This window comes from Anolis sagrei, chromosome Y (genome assembly GCF_037176765.1).
Source record: "Anolis sagrei isolate rAnoSag1 chromosome Y, rAnoSag1.mat, whole genome shotgun sequence".
NCBI lineage: Eukaryota > Metazoa > Chordata > Lepidosauria > Squamata > Dactyloidae > Anolis > Anolis sagrei.
This window is the reverse complement of record NC_090035.1, coordinates 78,035,004-78,059,679: the sequence shown is the minus strand read 5'-3', so window position 1 is coordinate 78,059,679 and position 24,676 is coordinate 78,035,004. Positions and strand designations below refer to the sequence as shown.

Sequence of the window (24,676 nt, the reverse complement as noted above, 5' to 3'; positions counted from 1 at the left end):
CCCTCTTGTCCTTTGCTGAACGTAGCATTTGTTGGATTTTCTTGGTGGGTTTGTAGATTGTTTGTATGTTGTGTTTCCTCATCAGCTTCCCTATGCGGTCAGTGGTTCCCTTGATGTATGGCAGGAACACTTTTCCTCGGGGTGGATCTTCATCTTTACTCTCGTGGTTTGTTCTTGGTCTTGTAGCTCTTCTGATGTCTGAGGTGGAGTATCCATTGGCCTGGAGAGCCACCTCAACTGGGCTCTACAGGCCAATGGATACTCCACCTCAGACATCAGAAGAGCTACAAGACCAAGAACAAACCACGAGAGTAAAGATGAAGATCCACCCCGAGGAAAAGTGTTCCTGCCATACATCAAGGGAACCACTGACCGCATAGGGAAGCTGATGAGGAAACACAACATACAAACAATCTACAAACCCACCAAGAAAATCCAACAAATGCTACGTTCAGCAAAGGACAAGAGGGATCCTCTCACCTCTGCAGGAGTCTACCGTATACCATGCAGCTGTGGACAAGTCTACATAGGGACCACCAAACGCAGCATTGCCCAGACACGCATCAAGGAACATGAAAGGCACTGCAGACTACTTCAACCAGAGAAGTCAGCCATAGCAGAGCACCTGATGAACCAGCCTGGACACAGCATATTATTTGAGAACACAGAAATGCTGGACCACACCAACAACCACCATGTCAGACTACACAGAGAAGCCATTGAAATCCACAAGCATGTGGACAATTTCAACAGAAAGGAAGAGACCATGAAAATGAACAAAATCTGGCTACCAGTTTTAAAAAACTCTAAAATTTTAACAGCTAAACATCAGAGAGGAAGAAACCAGGCACAGATTAACAACTCCCAGCAACAGATTTTCCCAGACTCAGGCAGGCCTTCAAATGCTAATGAAGGTGATTAGCTAACATTCACACCTAACTGCAGCAGGGAAGAGCTCCTTGCCCCACCCCAACCATTCCACAGATATATAAACCCATTGTACTAATTGCAACCAGACCCTCTGAGGATGCTTGCCATAGATGCAGGCGAAACGTCAGGAGAAATGCCTCTAGAACATGGCCATATAGCCCGAAAAAACCCACAAGAACTGAGTGATTCCGGCCATGAAAGCCTTCGACAATATATTTATTATTTATTTCTTCTTTTAACCCATTTGAGCTTTTGAATCCCGAATTCCAAAACACCAAGTACAAAATTTCCGGGGGAAATTTCAGGCGATATAACCGAAATACTGGCCAACGTATTCCCATGCAAAATGCAATATAGCAGAACCAGCTCTCGTTATTTCAGACTTTATTATTTCCAAAGACATGCAGGTAATGCAACTCCGGAGGTGTGCAGCAATGCAAAGAAGAGGGATTTGATTGACTGGGATGCATCATAAAAAATCTAGAAGCCTCTATAACAGGCATGAGCCAAGTTGGGCCTTCCAGGTGTTTTGGACTCCAACTCCCACAATTCCTAGCAGCCTTAGGCTGCTAGGAATTGTGGGAGTTGGAGTCCAAAACACCTGGAAGGCCCAACTTGGCCCATGCCTGCTCCATAACTAGCATTACTTCCATAATTTCTAATTCACAGTCCTTTATACTTATTGCTTGTTTACGTGATCAGGGATGCGGCTCCTTCGTATCCCATCACTCCCATCTGATTGCCTTCACAAAAAAGTGTTTACAAGTGGCAATAAATGCGCTTTTCCCATGCGCAGAGGGCCTCTTCTGGCACCGGCTGCCTTCTGGCAACGCAAAAGGGAAAGGGGAAGCCGCTCTCCGTCCTAAACATAATTGCTTTTTCTAACAAAACTTGCAAAAATAGTTTTAGAAAAATCACTGCATCCGTCATTCGATCGATCGGAGCCGAGCCGAGTTCGGAAAGAAAGAAAGGAAGGAAGGAAGGAAGGAAGGAAGGAAGGAAGGAAGGAAGGAAGGGAAGGAAGGAAGGAAGGAAGGAAGGAAGGAAGGAAGGAAGGAAAGAAAGAAGGCGACCCCACTTCAAAAAAGAAGAAGAAGAAAGCACGCAAATAGAGGCAGGGTTAGTACACAAGTCAAAAAAATAAGGTTACTATAAATATCAGAAGTGAGATTTCTAATTGCCGTCTTTAAAAAAAATGGAAAATACAATATATAAGAACACGAGGGTGCCTTTTTCGGGAGAGGAAGTCAAAGAAAGAGGGAGGAAAAGAGGGAAGGAAGGAAGGAAAGAGGGAAGGGAGTAGGAAAGAAGAGTGGGAGGGAGGAAAGAAGGGAAAGAAAGGAAGGAAGGATGGAAAGAAGAAAAAAAGAAAGTAAGGAAAGAGGGAGGGAAGGAAGGAAGGGAAGGAAGGAGGAAAGAAGGGAAAGAAAGGAAGGAAGGATGGAAGGAAGAAAAAAGAAAGTAAGGAAAGAAGAGTGGGAAGGAAGGAAGGGAAGGAAGGAGGAAAGAAGGGAAAGAAGGAAGGATGGAAGAAAAGGAGGAAAGGAGGAAAGAAGGGAAAGAAAGAAGGGAGGGAGGGAGAAGAAATAATGAGAGAGGGAAGGAAGGGAAGGAGGAAAGAAGGAAGGATGGAAGGAAGAATAAAGGGAAGGTAGAAGGGAAGGGTGGAAGGAAGAAAAGAAGGGAATAGGGAGGGAAGGCAGGGAGAAAAGAAGGGAAAGAAGGAAGGAAGGAAAGTGGGGAGGAAGGAGAAAAGATGAGAGAGGGGGAAGGAAGGAAAGGAGGAAAGAAAGGAAAGAAGGAAGCAGGGTAGGAAGAAGGGAAGGGTGGAAGGAAGGAAAGAAGGGAGGAAAGAAGGAAAAGAAGGAAGGGAGGAGAAAAGATGAGAGAGAAGGAAGGAAGGGAAGGAGGAAAGAAGGGAAGGAAGGAAGGAAGAAGGGAAGGAAGAAAAGAAGAGAGGAAGGAAAGAGGGAGAGAAGGGAGGGAGGAAAGAAGGGAAAGAAGGAAGAAAGGAAAGTGGGGAAGGAGGAGAAAAGATCAGAGAGAGGGAAGGAATGGAAGGAGGAAAGAAGGGAAGGAAGGAAGGAAGAAGGGAAGGAAGAAGAGAAGGGTGGACGGAAGAAAAGAAGAAAGGAAGGAAAGAGGGAGGGAAAGGAAGGAGGAAAAAAGGGAAAGAGGGAAGGAAGGAGAAAAGATGAGAGAGAGAGGAAAGGAAGGGAAGGGGGAAAGAGGGGAAAGATGGATGGATGGATGGATGGATGGAAGGAAAGAAGGAAGGAAGGAAGGAAGGAAGGAAGGAAGGAAGGAAGGAAGGAAGGAGAGGGTGGAAGGAAGGAAGGAAGGAGAGGGTGGAAGGAAGAAAAGAAGGAAATAGGGAAGGAAGGGAGGAAAGAAGGGAAAGAAGGAAGGAAAGAAAGTGGGAAGGGAGGAGAAAGGAAGGGAAGGAGGGAAGGAAAGAGAAGGAAGGAGGGAAAGTGGAAAGAAGGGAAACAAGGAAGGAAGGAAATATAGGATTCTTTAAGCGCATAAATTGAAACTATTCCAAATTGGGCTCGGTGATGGCAAAAGAGGCAGGATCGGACTTTCATGCTGGCCTTTAAGAGTACATGGTGAGCTGCAACCACTGCAAAGAAAAGATAACATTTTGATTATTTTACATTTAACATGTTTTTAGATTGACTTGCATGTTTAATTATATTTGGGTATTTACATGTTGCGAGTTTTAAATTGTATTGCTTTTTTGTGGCTGTTATGAGCCATATTATTATTATTATTATTATTATTATTACACTACATAACACATTTTTTGTTCCTGGGTTGTAAATGTCATTTCCTAATTGGTTCTATCATATGGGAAAAGTTTATTAAACTGTCAAAATTTTCTCTAATTTTCCAATGAATCTCTCATCCTTGAGTCCCAACCAACTCAACATAGTTTGTGGCACAAAAACCAAGTTTCTGGAGTAGGACAACTACTTTCAAAGTAAGTACTGTCCAATTAAACAGGAAATAGCACTTTCAAACCAGGAACAGGACATTTTTTAATAATGTCATATAGATGGACTTCCTTCTTACCTCCCTTAAAGTCACACGGATTTGTCCGCTGCCATCTCTGTCCAAGGATTTGAAGGCACCTAAAAAAAGGAGAACAAATATATTCCATGTATTCATTAGACAGGCAACTAAAATGAGCAGATTCAAGTCAATTAAATACACCAAAGCAGTGGGTAAAAATCTATATAAATAAAAATGTAATGTTAGATTGTGGGATTGACATAACTCAAAAACCACTGGACGAATTGCCGCCAAAACACATATTAGGCCAACAAGTGACCGTCACTCATAAAAACACTGAAAAACACAGTGGAAGGACTTAAAATGCCAAAAAAAAAAAAAAGCAAAAATACACTACAGTACATTTGCAAAACTATATATTTCAGAGAAAGATGAGGGTGCGCAGACAACCCTAAATCAATATTAAAGTGCATTTGAGGGCATATTGCTAAGAGTTTTCCTTATTCTGGGAAGGCACACTTGAACAACCACGTTTTCAGGCTCCTCCTAAAGACTGTCAGCGTTGGGGCATGTCTGATGTCCTTAGGGAGTGAGTTCCAGAGTCGGGGGGCCACCACCGAGAAGGCCCTGTCCCTCGTCCCCACCAATCGTGCTTGCGATGGAGGCGGGAGCGTGAGCAGATGATCGAAGAGATCGTGTGGGTTCGTACACAGAGAGGTAGGCACATAACATTTCTGAACACAATTACGGCTCCTCAACCTGCATCCCTCCAGAAAAGCCAATGGCCGGCGACTTACGAAACATGGCGTCCAGGCGGACCAGGCAGCTGATGAAGTTGTCGAAGTCCATGTTCCCGTTCTCGTCCGAATACCTGCGCACCATCATGCTGTAGAGCTGCTCGTTGAGCCGAAAGCCTGAAAGAGAGAAGGGAGGAAAGGAAAATAGGCATTTTCTGTTTTTTAATATATATATATATTATTAGAAAAGTCCTGCAAACATCATTGGGAGCAATGCATTGAGTGAGAATGTATGCAGGAGCAAGACTGCTCCACTTTGGCTCCTGGGTTGCAAAATGCTGCCCCCTGGTGGCAGAAAAGACTGGCTGGGAGGAGCAACTATTTGGCAGAAAAAGGTAAATAATTATAATTACTATAATATTTATGATTTATACCATTATACCATGGCATCAAATCATCCGGGTGTCCCCTGGGCAACGTCCTTGCAGATGGCCAATTCTCTCACACCAGAAGCGACTTGCAGTTTCTCAAGTCGCTCCTGACACAACAAAAAAAATAAAATAAACAAAAACAAAAAACCATTGCATAAATAATAATAATAATAATTATTATTATTATTATTATTATTATTATTATTATACGAAATCCAGCATATAGATCTCATTTGCTGTGATATACTGTGTTTTTGTGTCAGTAAAATAATAATAATAATTTAGCTTTATACCATTCTACCATGGGATTAATAATAGTAATAATAACAATAAAAGGCCACCCTACTGGGATCTGCACGAATTATCCGCTGATACATCACATAGTCCCAGACACTTGGTAAGTGTCCAATGTGTGATCCAATACAACAACCAGCAGAGTGATCTTGTTTGCTGTGTACTAATCTAGTTGTGTTTCAAATAACAACAACAACCATTTAGCTTGATACTATTCTACCATGGTATTAATAATAATAATAATAATAATAATAATTTATCTTTATGTCATTCTATCATGGTATCAATAATAATAATAATAATAATAATAATAATAGTAATAACAATAATAATTTAGCTTTATAGCATTCTACCATGGTAGCAGTAACAATAAAATTAACAATGTAGCTTTATACCATTCTACCATAGTATCAGTAATAACAACAACAACAACAATAATTCAGCTTTATTCCATTCTACCATGATATCAATAATAATACTGATAACAATAATAATAACAATAATTTAGCTTTACACCATTCTACCATGGTATCAATAACAACAATAACTTTAATAATTTAGATTTATACCATTCTACTATGGTGATAATAATAATAATTTACCTTTATACCATTCTACCATGGTATCAATAACAATAACAATAACATTAATAATGTAGCTTTATACCATTCTACTACGGTATAAATAATAATAATAATAATAATAATAATAATAATAACATTAATAATTTAGCTTTACACCATTCCACCATGGTATCAATAACAACAATAACAATAATTTACCTTTATACCATTCTACTATGGTATTAATAATAATAATAATAATAATAATAATAATAATAATAATTTAGCTTTATACCATTCTACCATGGCATAAATAATAATAACAATAACAACAACAACAAAACAACAACAACAACAATAATAATAATATTAATAATTTAGCTTTATACCATTCTACCATGGCATAAATAATAACAATAATAATAATAATAATAATTTAGCTTTATACCATTCTACCATGGCATAAATAATAACAATAATAATAATAATAATAATAATAATAATTTAGCTTTATACCATTCTACCATGGTATAAATAATAACAATAATAATAATAATAATAATAATTTAGCTTTATACCATTCTACCATGGTATAAATAATAACAATAACAATAACAATAATAACAATAATAATAATAATAATAATAACTTAGCTTTATACCATTCTACCATGGTATAAATAATAACAATACCAATAATAATAATAATAATAATTTAGCTTTATACCATTCTACCATGGCATAAATAATAACAATAACAATAATAATAATAATAATAATAATAATAATTTAGCTTTATACCATTCTATCATGGCATAAATAATAACAATAACTTAATAATTTAGCTTTATGCCATTCTAGTATGGTATAATAATAATAATAATAATAATAACATTAATAATTTAGCTTTATACCATTCTACCATGGTATCAATAATAATAATAATAATAATAATAACAACAACAATAATAATTTAGCTTTATAGCATTCTACCATAGTATCAATAACAATAACATGACTAATGTAGCTTTATACCATTCTACTATGGTATAAATAATAATAATAATAATAATAATAACAATATTTTAGCTTTATACCATTCTATCATGGTATAAATAATAATAGTAATAACAACAACAACAATAGTAATAATTTATCTTTATACCATTCTACTATGGTATAAATAATAATAATAATAATAATAATAATAGTAATAGTATTAATAATAATTTATCTTTATACCATTCTACTATGGTATAAATAATAATAATAATAATAATAATAATAATAATAATATACCAATCCCGAGGGATACTATGGATTATAATTGAGAGTCTATTGTATTTCTTTTCTCAGTGAGTCTCTTTCTTTATTCGGTCTTTCCTTCCTTCCTTCTTTCTTACCTGCAGCCTCAAAAGCACCTGGGAGTTCATTGCTACCGATAGTCCCGGACCGGTCTGCATCAAAACGTTTGTAGATTCCCTGCCACGGAAGGATAACAAAGGAGAAAACACACACGTATCAGTCTTGGGAAACAGGGCAGACAGGCTGAAAAGCATTCCTTTACTGCCCCGAAGCAAAATAGAAGGGCTATGGGTTGCTGTGAGTTTTCCAGGCTGTATGGTCATGTTCCAGAAGCATTCTCTCCTGACATTTCACCCACATCTACGGCACGCATCCTTAGAAGCTGTCAGGTCTGTTGGAAACTAGGCAAGTGGGGTTTATATATCTGTGGAATGATGTCCAGGGTGGAAGAAAGAACTCTTGTCTGTCTGGCCATGTTACAGAAGCATTCTCTCCTGACGTTTTACCCACATCTATGGCAGGCATCCTCAGAGGATGTGAGGTCTGTTGGAAACTAGGCAAGTGGGGTTTATGTATCTGTGAAATAATGTCCAGGGTGGAAGAAACAACTCTTGTCTGCTTGAGGCAACTGAGACCTCTTTGATTAGCCTTTAATGGTCTTGTAGAGTCAAAGCTTGGCTGCTTCCTGCCTGGGGGAATCCTTTGTTGGGAGGTGTTAGCTGGCCACTCAGAAAACAGGGGAATTCCAGCCAGGAGACAGTCAGCTAACACCTTCCAACAAAGGATACCCCCCAGGCAGGAAGCAGCCAGGCTTTGTAGCGACAAGACAATTCAATGCTAATGCAACTGGGAGTTGAAGTCCAAACACCTGGAGGCCATGCCTGACCTATTGTGTATTACTAATGTAGTTCGACACTGCTTTAACTGCTATTGTTGGAAAATGACCTCACACTGGGTTGCTGTGAGTTTTCCAGGGTGTCTGGCCCTATTCCAGGAGGGTGAAAGAGAGAAACGTACCAAGAGGAAGGCGTATCTTATTATTACATTTATTATTTTACTCTATTTATTATTATTACTGTTATTATTACATTTATTATTTTATTCCATTTATTCTGTTATTGCATTTATTATTTTACTCTATTTATTATTATTGTTATTATTACATTTATTATTTTACTCTATTTATTATTATTGTTATTACATTTATTATTTTTCTCTATTTATTACTACTGTTATTATTACATTTATTATTTTACTCTATTATTATGGTTATTATTACATTTATTATTTTACTCTGTTTATTATTATTGTTATTATTACATTTATTATTTTACTTTATTATTGTTGTTATTATTACATTTATTATTTTACTCTATTTATTATTATTGTTATTATTACATATATTATTTACTCTATTTATTATTATTGTTATTATTACATTTATTATTTTACTCTATTTATTATTGTTGTTATTATTACATGTATTATTTTACTCTATTTATTATTATTATTGTTATTACATTTATTATTTTATTCTATTATTATTATTGTTATTATTACATTTATTACTTTACTCTATTTATTATTACTGTTATTATTACATTTATTATTTTACTTTATTATTGTTGTTGTTATTACATTTATTACTTTACTCTATTTATTATTGTTGTTATTATTACATTTATTATTTTACTTTATTATTATTATTGTTACCATTACATTTATTATTCTACTCTACTTATTATTATAGTTATTATTACATATATTATTTTACTCTATTATTGTTATAATAATAATTATTATTATTATTACTATTACATTTATTATTTTACTCTATTTATTATTGTTATTATTACATTTATTATTTTACGTTATTATTATTGTTATTATTACATTTATTACTTTAATCTATTTATTGTTATTATTACATTTATTATTTTACTTTATTATTATTGTTGTTGTTATTACATATTTTACTCTATTTATTATTATTGTTGTTATTACATTTATTATTTTACTTTATTATTGTTGTTGTTATTACATTTATTACTTTACTCTATTTATTATTACTGTTATTATTACATTTATTATTTTACTTTATTATTATTGTTATTATTACATTTATTATTTTACTCTGTTTATTATTATTGTTATTATTACATTTATTATTTTACTCTATTATTATGGTTATTATTACATTTATTATTTTACTCTGTTTATTATTATAGTTATTATTACATATATTATTTTACTCTATTATTATTATTATTGTTATTTTTACATATATTATTTCACTCTATTTATTATTATTGTTATTATTACATTTATTATTTTACTCTTATTTATTATTCCCATCCTCAGCTTATACAACGAGTCAATCTGTTTTGGTAAAATTAAGTGCCTTGACTAATATTCGGGTCGGCTTATACTCGAGTATATACGGTCAGTGTTGCACAATTAAACAGGAAATATTACTTTCAAACCAGGAACTGAAAATTGTTCAAATTTAGTTACATACTCTGTGCATGGACCATAATAAAGTCTTGTTGTTGTTGTTGTTGTTGTTGTTGTTGTTGCCTAGTGTTTCCTATGCACAGCTTTGTTTACCTGCCACTTCTTGATATTATTCCAGAGATATTTGAATTCGTCGAACCCGAGTTTCCCGGTTGTGTCGCTCTGCAAAGAGGAGGGTCAAGGGAAAAAATGGAGACAAAGACACCTAGATTTCAGCATAGACCAGGCCTGGGCTAACTTGGGCCCTCTGGGTGTTTTGGACTCCAACTCCCACAATTCCTAACAGCCGGTAGGCTGTTAGGAATTGTGGGAGTTGGAGTCCAAAACACCCAGAGGGCCCAAGTTTGCCCTTGAACTGGACCAGGCGTGATAGCATTAGGCAAAAGCTGCCTCTCAAAAGTCCCAAAGCAGCCAAGGATACGTCCATGACGGCCACCATGCTGCGACAGGTGTCAATCCCAAACCCATCCGTCTTCAGGTCAGGATCTAGAAAGCAAACAAAGCGAGCTGAGTCTTTGTTGGGACATTATTATTATTATTAGAAACACAACAAGATGAGTCCACAGCAGACAAGATCACTCTGCTGGCTGTTGTATTGGATCACACATTGGACACATTATTATTATTATTATTATTATTATTATTATTATTTGAAACACAACAAGATCCCCCCAGAGATTGGCAGGAAAGGTGTATGAAAGGAAGTGGTGGTGGGAAAAAGTCAGTAGTGTCTTTCTTGGCTGCAGAGATACAAGCAATATATCAATTTCAAAGCAAAACCGGCTTGTGAGTGGTTATTTAATATTGCTAAATAGATCAGTTTCCTTATTAGAACTTGTTGCTTCACAAGTTCCAATAGAAGGTTTCCAGCGCCCTCTGCTGGCTTCAAAATGTCACAGAGAGAGAATTGATTCAGCCAGGATGATTCAGTCAGGATGTCACGGAGGGAATTTGTGATATCTTCGTGCCATCAGAAATTGACTCCTGACTCTTGACCTTGAAGGAGCTGGGGGTGGTGACGGCCAACAGGGAGCTCTGGCGTGGGCTGGTCCATGAGGTTGCAAAGAGTTGGAAGCAACTGAACAAATAAACAACAACATCTCTGAAACCTTAGAATCATAGAATCAAAGAGTTGGAAGAGACCTCCTGGGCCATCCAGTCCAACCCCATTCTGCCAAGAAGCAGGAATATTGCATTCAAAGCACCCCCGACAGCCTCTGCTTAAAAGCCTCCAAAGAAGGAGCCTCCACCACACTCCAGGGCTGAGAGTTCCACTGCTGAACGGCTCTCACAGTCAGGAAGTTCTTCCTCGTGTTCAGATGGAATCTCCTCTCTTGTAGTTTGAAGCCATTGTTCCGCGTCCTAGACTCCAAGGAAGCAGAAAACAAGCTTGCTCCCTCCTCCTCCCTGCGGCTTCCTCTCACATATTTATACATGGCTATCATATCTCCTCTCAGCCTTCTCTTCTTCAGGCTAAACATGCCCAGTTCCTTAAGCCGCTCCTCATAGGGCTTGTTCTCCAGACCCTTGATCATTTGAGTCGCCCTCCTCTGGACACATTCCAGCTTGTCAATATCTCTCTTGAATTGGATAGAGACCTTGTCTCTATCCAATCCAAACCCTGCTTCCATTCAATTGAAACCCAATCTCCATTCAATCAAAACTCTGTTTCCATTCAATCAAAACCAAATCTCCATTTAATCAAAACCCTATCTCTGTTTAATCAAAGCCCTGTCTCAATCAAAACACTGTCTCTATTTACATCAAAACCCTATTTCTGTTTAGTCGACACCCAATCTCCGTTCTATCAAAACATTGTCTCTATTTATATATTGAAACCCTCTTTCTGTTCAATCCAAATTCTATCTCTGTTTAATTGAGACCTTCTTTCTGTCCAATCTGAACTATATCAATCCCTATCAACTAGGCTTGGGCGATCAAGAAAAAAATTGGTTCTAAACTCGTTTCGTTTCTAGGGTGTGCTAGCGTTTCTAAATTCTGAGGACTTCCAAAATTTAAGATTTCGAAATTTCGAAATTTCCGAAATTTCATAAATTACGAATCGATTCGTTAATGGCGGACGCGATTGCGCAATATGCTAAAAAAACCTCCAAATGGGACAGGGGGAACTTCTGAAGCTTCCCTCTCCCTCTGTTGTTGACTGTTGGTGTGATAAAACAAACAACAACTATATTATATTACATTATATTATTATAACATTATTATATTATATTGTTGTATATTATATTATAATATTATTATATTATATTATTGTATATTATGTTATATATATTATATTATACAATTATATTATAATATTATTATATTATATTATTGTATATTATATTATATATATTATATTATACAATTATAATATAATATAATATATAGTAATAAAATATATAATATAATAATATAATATAATATATACTATACTATAATAGTATTATAATAATATAATATAATATGATATATTATATTATTATAATATTATTATATTATATATTATATCATATTATAGTATTGTATATTAGTGAGGCAAGAAGAAGCATTATATTATATTACATTATATTATTATAATATTATTATATTATATTGTTGTATATTATATTATAATATTATTATATTATATTATTGTATATTATATTATATTATTATTATATTATATATATTATATTATACAATTATAATATAATATAATAATATAGTAATAAAATATATAATATAATATAATATATACAACACTATAATATAATAGTATTATAATAATATAATATGATATGATATATTATATTATTATAATATTATTATATTATATATTATATCATATTATAGTATTGTATATTAGTGAGGCAAGAAGAAGCATTATATTATATTACATTATATTATTATAATATTATTATATTATATTGTTGTATATTATATTATATTATTGTATATTATATTATATTATTATATTATATATATTATATTATATTATACAATTATAATATAATATAATAATATAGTAATAAAATATATAATATAATAATATAATATAATATATACAATACTATAATATAATAGTATTATAATAATATAATATTAATATATTATATTATTATAATATTATTATATTACATCATATTATAGTATTGTATATTAGAGTGAGGCAAGAAGAAGCATGAGGAAAGAGGAGGGAGGCAGCAGAGCAAAGGGACCGGAAGTGGGTTAAATGCGAGATTCTAAAACTTGCACCAGACGTACAAAAATAATTACGAAATAATTACGAAAATTGGAAAAATTGTTTCATAGAATCATAGAATCAAAGAGTTGGAAGAGACCTCATGGGCCATCCAGTCCAACCCCCTGCCAAGAAGCAGGAATATTGCATTCAAATCACCCCTGACAGATGGCCATCCAGCCTCTGCTTAAAAGCTTCCAAAGAAGGAGCCTCCACCACACTCCGGGGCAGAGAGTTCCACTGCTGAACGGCTCTCACAGTCAGGAAGTTCTTCCTCATGTTCAGATGGAATCTCCTCTCTTGTAGTTTCGATTCTTAATTACTCCTCACACTATTCCTGCATGGTTCGATATTGGATCGTAAGCTAATTTAAATACGAATTAATAACAAATTACGAAATTAACGAATTGGATCGCCCAAGCCTACTATCAACGTTCAGTAGGAATCTTACGTCTGGTCACCACTTTGTTGAGGATGTTCATCAGCTCCGTCGCGCTCACTTCCATATCCTGCAAAGACAACAAAACAATGAGAGCAACCTGACCTATCCTCCAAATATGATGGATTACAACTCCCACAATCCTGGCAATGGGATTAGGGTATCCATAACTCAACACAACTGGATTATTTCCGGTTATATAGCAGAAAGAAAATAAAAAATCCCATCTGCCTTTACTTGGATATTTCTTGTTGCTCTTAACTATGGCCAGGTTGACCATGGCGAGGTCTATACTCTCATAATATCCAGTAACCCAAATCCAGATGATCTGCTTTGAACTGGATTATATGCATCTACACCAGTGTTTCTCAACCTTCCTAATGCCGCGACCCCTTAATACAGTTCCGCATGTTGTGGTGACCCCCCAAAAGTAAAATTATTTTCATTGCTACTTCACAACTATTATTTTGCTCCTGTTATGAATCGTCATGTAAATATCTGATATGCAGGATGTATTTTCATTCACTGGACCACATTTGGCGCAAAGACCCGATATGTCCAGATTTGAACACTGGTGGGGTTGCGGGGGTTGATTTTTTCATTTGGGAGTTGTAGTTGCTGGGATTTATAGTACACCTACAATCAAAAAGTCTTCTGAACTCCACCAACGATGGAATTGAACCAAACTTGGCACACAGAACTCCCACGACCAACAGAAAATACTGGAAGTGTTTGGTGGGCATTGACCTTGAGTTTGGGAGTTGTAGTTCACATTATTACATTTGGGCATATTGAGTATTCCTGTCAAGTTTGGTCCAGATCCATCCTTGTTTGAGTCCACAGTGCTCTCTGGATGTAGGTGAACTACAACTCCCAAACTCAAGGTCAATGCCTCCACCATGTTCCAGGGCAGAGAGTTCCACTGCTGAACGGCTCTCACACAGTCAGGAAGTTCTTCCTCATGTTCAGATGGAATCTCCTTTCTTGTAGTTTGAATTGTTTTGATAATTGTTTTAATTGTATTTTGATATTTGTTATGGCATCGAATCGCTGCCGACTGTGAATTGCCTTGAGTCGGCTCTGGCTGAGCTGTCTGGCTGCGGTAAATAAATAAATATAGGCACTGCACCCAGTGTGCCGATCACCACTGGCACCATCTTTATAGCTTGTGCCAGAATATATTATTATTATTATTATTATTATTATTATTATTATTATTATTATTACTATTATTATTATTATTGGCACGTCTTCCCTTTGGCGGAGTTTAAATATAGCCAGAGCTCACCTCTCCTGCCAGCTGCGTGAAGAGCCTCCGGAATTGCCGCACTTCCTCGCTTTCGTTGGATTCGACTTGGGAGAAGTGGCTGCGAGGAGGCTGAGAAGAGAGACACAATCTTTAAATAATATAATGGAGTATAATGGGTTTATTTTCCATGGAGGTTCAGAGCCAAAGACCTCCCCCCCCCCCCCCCAAAATGGGGAAACCAACCATAAAAATACTATTTTTTAAAACCAAAGATAACCCTTTCTCTGATAAACCTTAAATCAGGGGTCCACCAACTTTGACTTTAGTTTGTTGTTGTTGTTGTTGTTGTTGTGTGCCTTCAAGTCGTTTCAAAGTCCGGGTGACCCCAAGGCAACCTTCTCACAGTTTTCCGGACGAGATTTATCCCAAGGGGATTTGCCTTTCGCCGCTTCTACACTGCCATATAATCCAGATTAACAAATCAGATAGTCCACATTATCTGCTTTGATCTGGATTGTATGAGTCCACACTGCCATAGGATCCAGTTCAAAGTAGATAATTTAGACTTTATATGGCAGCGTAGAAGTGGCCTAAGACATACTTTCTGAATTCCTTCCCTCTTTTTCCTTCCTTCCTTTCTCTTTCTTCTTCACTCCTCCACCCCTCATTCCCTCTCTCCTTCCATCCATTCATCCTTCTTCTACGTCTCCTTCCATCTTTTTTCTTCACTCCTCTACCCTCACTCCCTCTCTCCTTCCATCCATTCATCCTTCCATCCTTCTTCTACTTCTCCTTCCCTCTCTTTTTCCTTCCTTCCTTCCTTCCTTCCCCTTTCTTCTTCACTCCACCCTCATTCCCTCTCTCCTTCCATCCATTCATCCTTCCATCCTTCTTCTAGGTCTCCTTCCATCTTTTTTCTTCACTCCTCTACCCTCATTCCCTCTCTCCTTTGATCTATTCATCCTTCCGTCCTTCTTCTACTTCTACTTCCCTCTCTTTTTCCTTCCTTCCTTCCTTTCTCTTTCTTCTTCACTCCTCCACCCCTCATTCCCTCTCTCCTTCCATCCTTCTACTTCTCCTTTCCTCTTTTTTCCTTCCTTCCTTCCTTCCTTCCTTTCTTTCTCTTTCTTCTTCACTCCTCCACCCCTCATTCCCTCTCTCCTTCCATCCTTCTACTTCTCCTTTCCTCTTTCTTCCTTCCTTCCTTCCTTCCTTTCTCTTTCTTCTTCACTCCTCCACCCCTCATTCCCTCTCCTTCCATCCTTCTACTTCTCCTTTCCTCTTTTTCCTTCCTTCCTTCCTTCCTTCCTCTTTCTTCTTCACTCCTCCACCCCTCATTCCCTCTTTCCTTTCATCCTTTTTCTACTTCTACTTCCCACTCTTTATCCTTCCTTCCTCTTTCTTCTTCACTCCTCCACCCCATTCCCTCCCCTTCCATCCATTCATCCTTCTTCTACTCCTTCCCCCTCTTTTTCCTTCCTTCCTTCCTTCCTTCCTTCCTTCCTTCCTTCCTTCCTTCCTTCCTTCTTCACTCCTCCACCCCTCATTCCCTCTCCCCTTCCATCCATTCATCCTCCTTCTACTTCTCCTTCCCTCTCTTTTTCCTTCCTTCCTTTTCTCTTTATTCTTCACTCCTCCACCCCTCATTCCCTCTCCTTCCATCCTTTTTCTACTTCTACTTCCCACTCTTTATCCTTCCTTCCTCTTTCTTCTTCACTCCTCCACCCCTCATTCCCTCTCTCCTTCTATCCTTCTACTTCTCCTTCCCTCTTTTTCCTTCCTTCCTTCCTTCCTTCCTTTCTCTTTCTTCTTCACTCCTCCACCCCTCATTCCCTCTCTCCTTCCATCCTTCTTCTACTTCTCCTTCCCTCTCTCCTTCCTTCCTTCCTTCCTTCCTTCCTTCCTCTTTCTTCCTCACTCCTCCACGCCTCATTCCCTCTCTCCTTCCATCCATTCATCCTTCCATCCTTCTTCTTCTACTCCTCCTTCCCTCACTTTTCCCTTCCATCCTTCCTTCTCCTTTCCTTTCTTTCCCTTCTTTTCTCTTCCCTTTCTTTTCATTCTTTCCTTGCCACTTCTCCTATCTTTCTCCCTGCCTTCTCCCTCCCTCCCTTTTCTTTTCATTCTTTTCCTCTCCTCTTTCTCTTCCTTCATTCCTCCCCTTCTCCTTTCTTTCTCTTCCCTTTCTTCTCTTTTCTTCTTTGCCTCTTCTCATATCTTACTCCGGACCTTTTCCTTTCTCTTCCTTCCTTCCCTCCTTGAGCAAAAACTTCCAAAACATATCAGGATGCAATGAAGTGATGTTACGAAAATGCACTGAATCAAAGTTACCTGATTGCTATAACACAGGTATGGGCGAAGTTGGGCCCTCCCTCCAGGTGTTTTGGACTTCAACTCCCATCATTCCTAACAGCCTCAGGCCCTTTCCTTTTGCCCCTCAGCCGCTTAAGCGGCTGAGGGGCAAAAGGAAGAGGCCTGAGGCTGTTAGGAATGATGGGAGTTGAAGTCCAAAACACCTGGAGGGAGGGCCCAAGTTCACCCATGCCTGCTGTAAAAGTAACTTTTGTCAAATACCATACGAAAAGATAAAGAAATTCCAATAAAACAATTCGTGCAGGTGACTTACCGGAGGCTCCGGGTTGTATTGAGCTGCTGCCTCACTATTATGTCAATCAAAGGAGACAAAACAAAGAAATATATTATCAAAGACGTGATCTTTCTGAACCAGCTGCCCCGTTTCCCAGCTACATTGTAGAGTAAGTGCAGTTTGATACCACTTTAACTAAGGAATCCACTCCAGGGAGTTGTAGTTTTACAAGGCATTGAGCCATTCAGGACTCACCAATCTACAAATCCCAGGATATCCATAGTCTCGTGCTTTGATTGTGTTTTTCCTGCATGGCAGAATGGGGTTGGACTAGATGGTCCTTATGGTCTCTTCCAACTCTATCACTCTATGATTCTTTATCTATATGTATCATCAAATCACAGAGTTGGATCCCAAAGGCCATCCATTCCCCTTCCCTGCATGTATATATTTATGTATCTATAGCAATATCTTTATCTATCATCGAATCACAAGGGAGCGTGCTTGCTCCATCCATGTTCAACATCTACACAAATGACCAGCCACTGCCAGAAGGGACAGAGAGTTTCATCTATGCTGATGATCGTGCCATCACCGCTCAAGCAGGGAGCTTTGAGATGGTTGAACAGAAGCTCTCCAAAGCTCTAGGTGCTCTCACTGCCTATTACAGGGAAAACCAGCTCATCCCTAATCCATCTAAAACACAGACATGTGCCTTTCACCTTAAGAACAGACAAGCATCCTGAGCTCTGAGGATTATTACCTGGGAAGGAATCCCACTGGAGCATTGCAGCACACCCAAATACCTGGGAGTCACTCTGGACCATCCTCTGGCCTACAAGAAGCACTGCCTGAACATCAAGAAAAAGTGGGCGCTAGAAACAATATCATCCGAAAGCTGACTGGCACAACCTGGGGGTCACAACCAGACACAGTGAAGACATCTGCCCTTGCGCTGTGCTACTCTGCTGCTGAGTATGCATGCCCAGTGTGGAACACATCTCATCAAGCTAAAACAGTAGATGTGGCTCTTAATGAGACATGCCGCATTATCACGGGGTGCCTGCACCCCACACCACTGGAGAAATTACACTGCTTAGCCGGTATTGCACCACCTGACATCCACCGGGAAGTGGCAGCCAATAGTGAAAGGACCAAGGCAGAGACATCTCCAGCTCATACCCTGTTTAGGTATCAGCCAGCACGTCAACGACTTAAATCAAGAAATAGTTTCCTAAGATCTACAGAGAACACCTCAGCAAGCAAGAGTCCAAAAGTGGCAGGCTCAAACCCAGAATCTCAATCCATGGCTGATACCAAATGAGAGACTCCCCCCTGGGCACTCAGAAGACTGGGAGACTTGGAAGGCGCTGAACAGACTGCGCTCTGGCACCACGAGATGCAGAGCCAATCTTAAGAAATGGGGCCACAAAGTGGAATCCATGACATGTGAGTGCGGAGAAGAGCAAACCACTGACCACCTGCTGCAATGCAACCTGAGCCCTGCCACATGCACGATGGGGGACCTTCTTGCGGCAACACCAGAAGCACTCCAAGTGGCCAGATACTGGTCAAAGGACATTTAACCAACTACCAAACTCACAAATGTTGTATTTTGTCTGTTTGTTTGCTTTGTTCTGTTAGAAATGTAATATAATGGACTGGTTAATCTGACACAACAAATAAATAAGATCGAATCACAGTTGGAAAAGATCCCAAAGGCCATCTAGTCCAACTTCCTGTATCTATATACTTATGTATCAATATCCATATCTATATCTATCATCAAATCACAGAATTATGATTCCTAAGGCCATCTAGTCCAACGTCCTGTCTCTATGTATGTATGTATGTATGTATATCTGTCCATCAAAGAATCAGAGTCGGAAGGGATCCCAAAGGCCATCTAGTCCCACTCCCTGTATGTACATTATCAATATATAGTTCAAGAGGTGTCCAACTGCATTGTAGATGCACTCCCAAGAAAGCATGCATATTCCTCCAATCCTGAATAACATACACTCACCTGATGGCGCTGATGACTCCGCCCAGGATGCCCATGGCTCCGCCCCCACCTCCACCACCACCGCCTCCTCCGCCGCCACTCAAAAACCCGCCAATCACATTGCCGATGTTGATGTTCCCGCCTCCGCCGCCGCCTCCTCCTCCTCCGCCTCCAAGGAAGTTTTTCACCAGGAACATTTCGAGACTCTTAAAGATTCAAAGTTGGCACAGATGGTCTAAAGGGAAATAAAAGATGATCCAATTGCTACATCCGTTTAATATACCTGCATCTTGGGGTGCATCTACACTGCAGAGTTAACGCAGTTTGATCCCACTTTAACTGCTATGGAATCCTGGGAGGTGTAGTTTGCAAGAGATGGGGGAAAATGTTGGGGAACTGCATCTCCCAGGATCCCATAACTCTAAGTTATAGAAACTGTGATCAAACTGCATTAAGTCGACAGTGCAGATGCTTTGGACACATAAAAATATTGCATTTTAAGTAATGCTACAAACACCCAATGCACTATTGTCTATTATTATTATTATATTTATATTATATGTATTATATTTTATATTATTATATTTATACCCCGCTTTATCTCTCCCAAAGGAGACTGTTATTATTATATTTGTATTATATTTACATTTTATATAATATATATATTATATTTTATATTATTATATTTATACCCCGCTTTATCTCTCCCAAAGGAGACTATTATTATTATATTTATATTATATTTACATTTTATATAATATATATTTTATATTATATTTATACCCCACTTTATCTCTCCCAAAGGAGACTATTATTATAATATCTATATTATATTTATATTTTATATAATATATATATATATAATATTTTATATTTATACCCCACTTTATCTCTCCCAAAGGAGACTCAAAGCAGCTTAACCTAAAAGCATCAGGATAAAATTTAAAATATTGTAGTTCACACACAATGTTATGCATCTGGTGCAAATTTGCCCAACGTAACAAACTTTAAGTACGGATGGGAGTTTCTCGGGGTTAACTTGGCATGACGGGAGTTGTAGTTCACCCACAACCTTATGCATTTTGTACCCAAGCTACTAATAAATAATAATAATATATGAAATTATAAATAATAATATAAATAATAATATATAGTATAATATTAATAATAATAGTAAAATAATAATAATAATAATTTACAAAATCCAGCATATAGATCTAGTTTAATGTGACATACTGTGGTGTCAGAATAATAATAATAATAATAATTATTATTATTATAAATAGTATAATATTATTATTAATAATTATATAAATAATAAAAATAATATATAAAATCCAGCATATAGATCTCGTTTACTGTGACATACTGTGGTGTTAGTAAAATAATAATAATAATAATAACATTATGCATTTTGTACCCAAGCTACTAATAAATAATAATATATGAATAATAATATTAATAATAATATAAATGATAATACATAGTATAACAATAATAATAATAATAATAAAAATAATATAAAAAATCCAGCATATAGATCTCATTTACTGTGACATACTGTGGTGTCAGTATAATAATAATATATAGTATAATAATATTAATAATAATAATATAAATAATAATAATAATATACAAAATCCAGCATATAGATCTAGTTTATTGTGACATACTGTGGTGTCAGTATAATAATAATATATAGTATAATAATATTAATAATAATAATAATATAAATAATAATAATAATATACAAAATCCAGCATATAGATCTAGTTTATTGTGACATACTGTGGTGTCAGTATAATAATAATATATAGTATAATAATATTAATAATAATAATATAAATAATAATAATAATATACAAAATCCAGCATATAGATCTAGTTTATTGTGACATACTGTGGTGTCAGTATAATAATAATATATAGTATAATAATATTAATAATAATAATAATATAAATAATAATAATAATAATAATAATATACAAAATCCAGCATATAGATCTCATTTAATGTGACATATTGTGGTGTCAGAATAATAATAATATATAGTATAATAATATTAATAATAATAATAATATAAATAATAATAATAATAATAATAATATACAAAATCCAGCATATAGATCTCATTTACTGTGACATACTGTGGTGTCAGTGTAATAATAATAATAATAATAATAATAACCTTATACATTTTGTGCCCAAGCTACTAATAAATAATAATATATAGTGTAATATAAATAATAATAATAATAATAATATTACTGTGACATACTGTGGTGTCAGTATAATAATAATATATAGTATAATATTATTAATAATAAAAATGGATCTCATAAGTGAAATTTCAGAGTCTCGTGTTCAAAGCACAAGTGTTGCAAGACAAGGAAATCGTTCAGTGTAATTACAATGAATGTCTCTCCCACACACAAAGAAAACACAACTGTTTGCACACAGTTTGCATTGAGCTTTACTTTGGAACATGTTCATCGAAGCAGAAAACTAGGAATGAATAGGAACAGGTGGTTTAGTCGGTTGGGAGGGGGGGAAAGGGGATAATAATAATAATAATAATAATAAGCTGGCATTAATTAGCGATTGGGAAAAAAACAAGCGTAATTAGAAACCAGTGTAAATGCACCCTTTATTCTACCCCAAAGGGGGTTTTGGCATTTGGAAGTAAGATGCTTGCAATTCCCTAATTGCTTTTTATTGGCAACAGATTCCTCTCTGTTTGGCTAGTTCCTCGTTCCAAAATTATATGGCAACTTTGCAGAAAAAACTGGGATCTGCAGTTTTTTCTCTGTAGGATTTTCTGCCAAGGAGCCATCCACACTGGACAACAACAACAACAATAATAAAACTTTATTTATATTCCGTCCTATCTCACCAGGGGGACTCACTGCAGTTTGATACCACTCGAGCTGCCCTGACTCACTGCTCTGGATTCCTGGGAGTTGTCGTTTTGCAAGGCCTCTGGAGCCTTTCTGCAGAACGGTGCAAATTGCAAATCCCAGGGATCCATAGCATTGATTCATGGTCATTCAAGGGATATGAATCTGCATCGATTCTGCAATGTGTAGATCCTGCTTATGGTGATCCAAAGTCATAATGTAGTAATGCTATGTCATCTTGGGAGTTGTAGTTTGGTGAGGCAGCGAAATGGAGAGAGAAAGCTGGGTATAGGTAGTAATAACTCTATTAATTAATAATAATTCTAATAATATTCTATTAATAGAGTAATAATAATGCTAATAATAATAATAATTCTAGTAATGATTCTATTGATCACAATTATAATTCTATCAATAATAATTCCAAAATGACAACTCCCTGGATTCCATAGCCTTGAATCATGGCAGCCCAAGCGGTGCCAAAACCGCATTAGCTCTACAGTGTAGATGCCCCCTTTAAGATCTCTCTCAATGGGCGTGTTATATCAAAAAAGATCCAGGAAGAGGAAGCAGAAGGGAAGGGAGGAGCGGAAGCAGTGGAAAAAATACATGAGGGCAATCCCTTAGAAGAAGAACGGTATACAGTTGATCCTGTGGAGATCCAGTGGATCACAGGGAGATCCAGTGGAGCTGGAGCAAAGGAAGGGAAAACATCTCTTTGAAACTTGCTCCAGTAGATCCATGGTTTTCATTAAAATGGATCCAATGGACCACGTGGAGATCCAGAAGATCCCATATGGATCAAGTAGGTCTGTGGCAAAAAAAAGGAGGCGCCAGTAGAGGGGGGCAAATATATCTTTGAAACTTGATCCAGTAGCTCTGGCTTCATTGAAAAAAGAATTCGATCCAGCTGACCTATGGAGATGAAGTGGATCCCATGAAGATCATGTGGATCTTGCTGAGATCCTGTGGATCTGGAGCAAAAGGGGGCAACATCTCTTTGAAACTTGATCTGTGGGTTTCATTGAAAAGAAGAACTGGATGCTGTGGACCCCCCCCCCCAATAGAAATCCTGTGGATCATATAGATCCAGTAGGTCTGGAGCGAAATAGGAGGAACCAGCAGAGGGGTACGAGGATCTCTTTGAAACTTGGTTCAGTAGATCCGGCTTCATTATTTATTTATTTACATTATTTCTATCCCGCCCATTTCAGCCCGAAGGCGACTCAGGGTGGTATACACAGTTGGCCATTAGAAAAAAGGAACTGGATCCAGTTGACCCACGGAGATCCAGTTGATCCCATATGGGTACAGAAGAGTTGGAGTGAAAGGGAGGCACCAGTAGAGGGGGAACAGAGATCTCTCTTGAAAGTTTGATCCAGTAGACACCACCCCCCCCCCCCGTGTGGGGATCCAGTGGATCCACTAGACCTTGAGCGAAAAGGGAGGAAAAGATCTCTTAGGAACTTGGCACGGAGTTTTATAGCGGAAAGTAGCAACGGGGAGGGGGGAAGAGAATAAGGGATCCAGTGGATCCACTATATCTTGAGTGAAAAGGGAGGAAAAGATCTCTTAGAAACTTGGCACGGAGTTTTATGGTGGAAAGTAGCAACGGGGAGGGGGGAAGAGAATAAGGGATCCAGTGGGATCCACTAGATCTTGAGCGAAAGGGGAGGAAAAGATCTCTTAGGAACTTGGCATGGAGTTTTATAGCGGAAAGTAGCAACGGGGAGGGGGGAAGAGAATAAGGGATCCAGTGGGATCCACTAGATCTTGAGCGAAAAGGGAGGAAAAGATCTCTTAGGAACTTGGCACGGAGTTTTATAGCGGAAAGTAGCAACGTGTGGGGAGGGGGGGCGGAGAGAATAAAGATCCCACCAAGAGGCCCCAAAGTGGATGGGAAAAAAGGATCCCAATGGGATCCCTATATTTTAAAATATATATGAAAATAATCATAAAAGGGAAGGAATAAGATCCCATGATCTCTTAAAAAAAATAAGGGAAGGGAGACTCGAATTGGGCCCAGCAGAGGAAGTGGATTCCTTCCTTCTACTCTCATGGGAGGGGATCCCTTAGGAGATCTATGGATCCCAACTGGAGGAGAGGGAAAATGTGGTTAAGGGTGTGGGATCTTTCCCTTTCCCCCGCTTACCCGATTCCGAGCGGCTCTTGGTTGCTGCTTCTTCCTTTCCGGGCAGGCAGGCTGGCTTCCTTTCCGAGGAATCGACTGCTGCGGGATCCACCACGCCCGAGAGGAAGGCAGGCAGGCAATGCAGAGGGGAAGCCTTCCCCAGGCTCCCGCGCGGTCCTAGCGCCCGCCGGTTATCATTCCTTTGACTCTTAGGGCATCCCTGGGAGTTGTAGTTTGACTTTCTGGGATTTGCAGTTTGACTGTTAGGGCATCCCTGGGAGTTGGAGGTTGGCTTTCTGGGATTTGTAGTTTGGCTGTTAGGGCATCCCTGGGAGTTGTAGTTTGACTTTCTGGGA

At 37.4% G+C, this 24,676-nt stretch overlaps 1 protein-coding gene across 1 annotated transcript; it reads right to left on the bottom strand.

The window, feature by feature from the left end:
• Positions 1–2,543: 2,543 nt before the first annotated feature.
• On the bottom strand, positions 2,544–24,469 carry LOC137095207 (calpain small subunit 1). The gene is made up of 11 exons (XM_067461605.1): positions 24,342–24,469; positions 19,313–19,526; positions 17,326–17,359; positions 14,739–14,828; positions 13,463–13,520; positions 10,210–10,274; positions 9,882–9,950; positions 7,373–7,451; positions 4,743–4,859; positions 4,006–4,064; positions 2,544–3,553 (listed from the first exon to the last, which is right to left on the bottom strand). Exons 2-11 carry the CDS (start codon positions 19,486–19,488, stop codon positions 3,527–3,529), a joined length of 774 nt encoding a protein of 257 aa, XP_067317706.1. The 5' UTR covers positions 19,489–19,526; positions 24,342–24,469; the 3' UTR covers positions 2,544–3,526.
• Positions 24,470–24,676: the final 207 nt, after the last annotated feature.

What these genes read in the sequence shown, in the direction of transcription:
- LOC137095207 (XM_067461605.1), bottom strand. Translation starts at nt 19,488, where the DNA reads ATGTTCCTGGTGAAAAACTTCCTTGGAGGCGGAGGAGGAGGAGGCGGC. An exon ending in GGAGTCATCAGCGCCATCAG is followed by an intron (nt 17,360 to 19,312) that starts GTGAGTGTATGT and finishes TTGACATAATAG; the next exon opens with TGAGGCAGCAGCTCAATACA. An exon ending in AGGTGCTTTTGAGGCTGCAG is followed by an intron (nt 4,860 to 7,372) that starts GTAAGAAAGAAG and finishes TCTCTCTTTCAG; the next exon opens with GCTTTCGGCTCAACGAGCAG.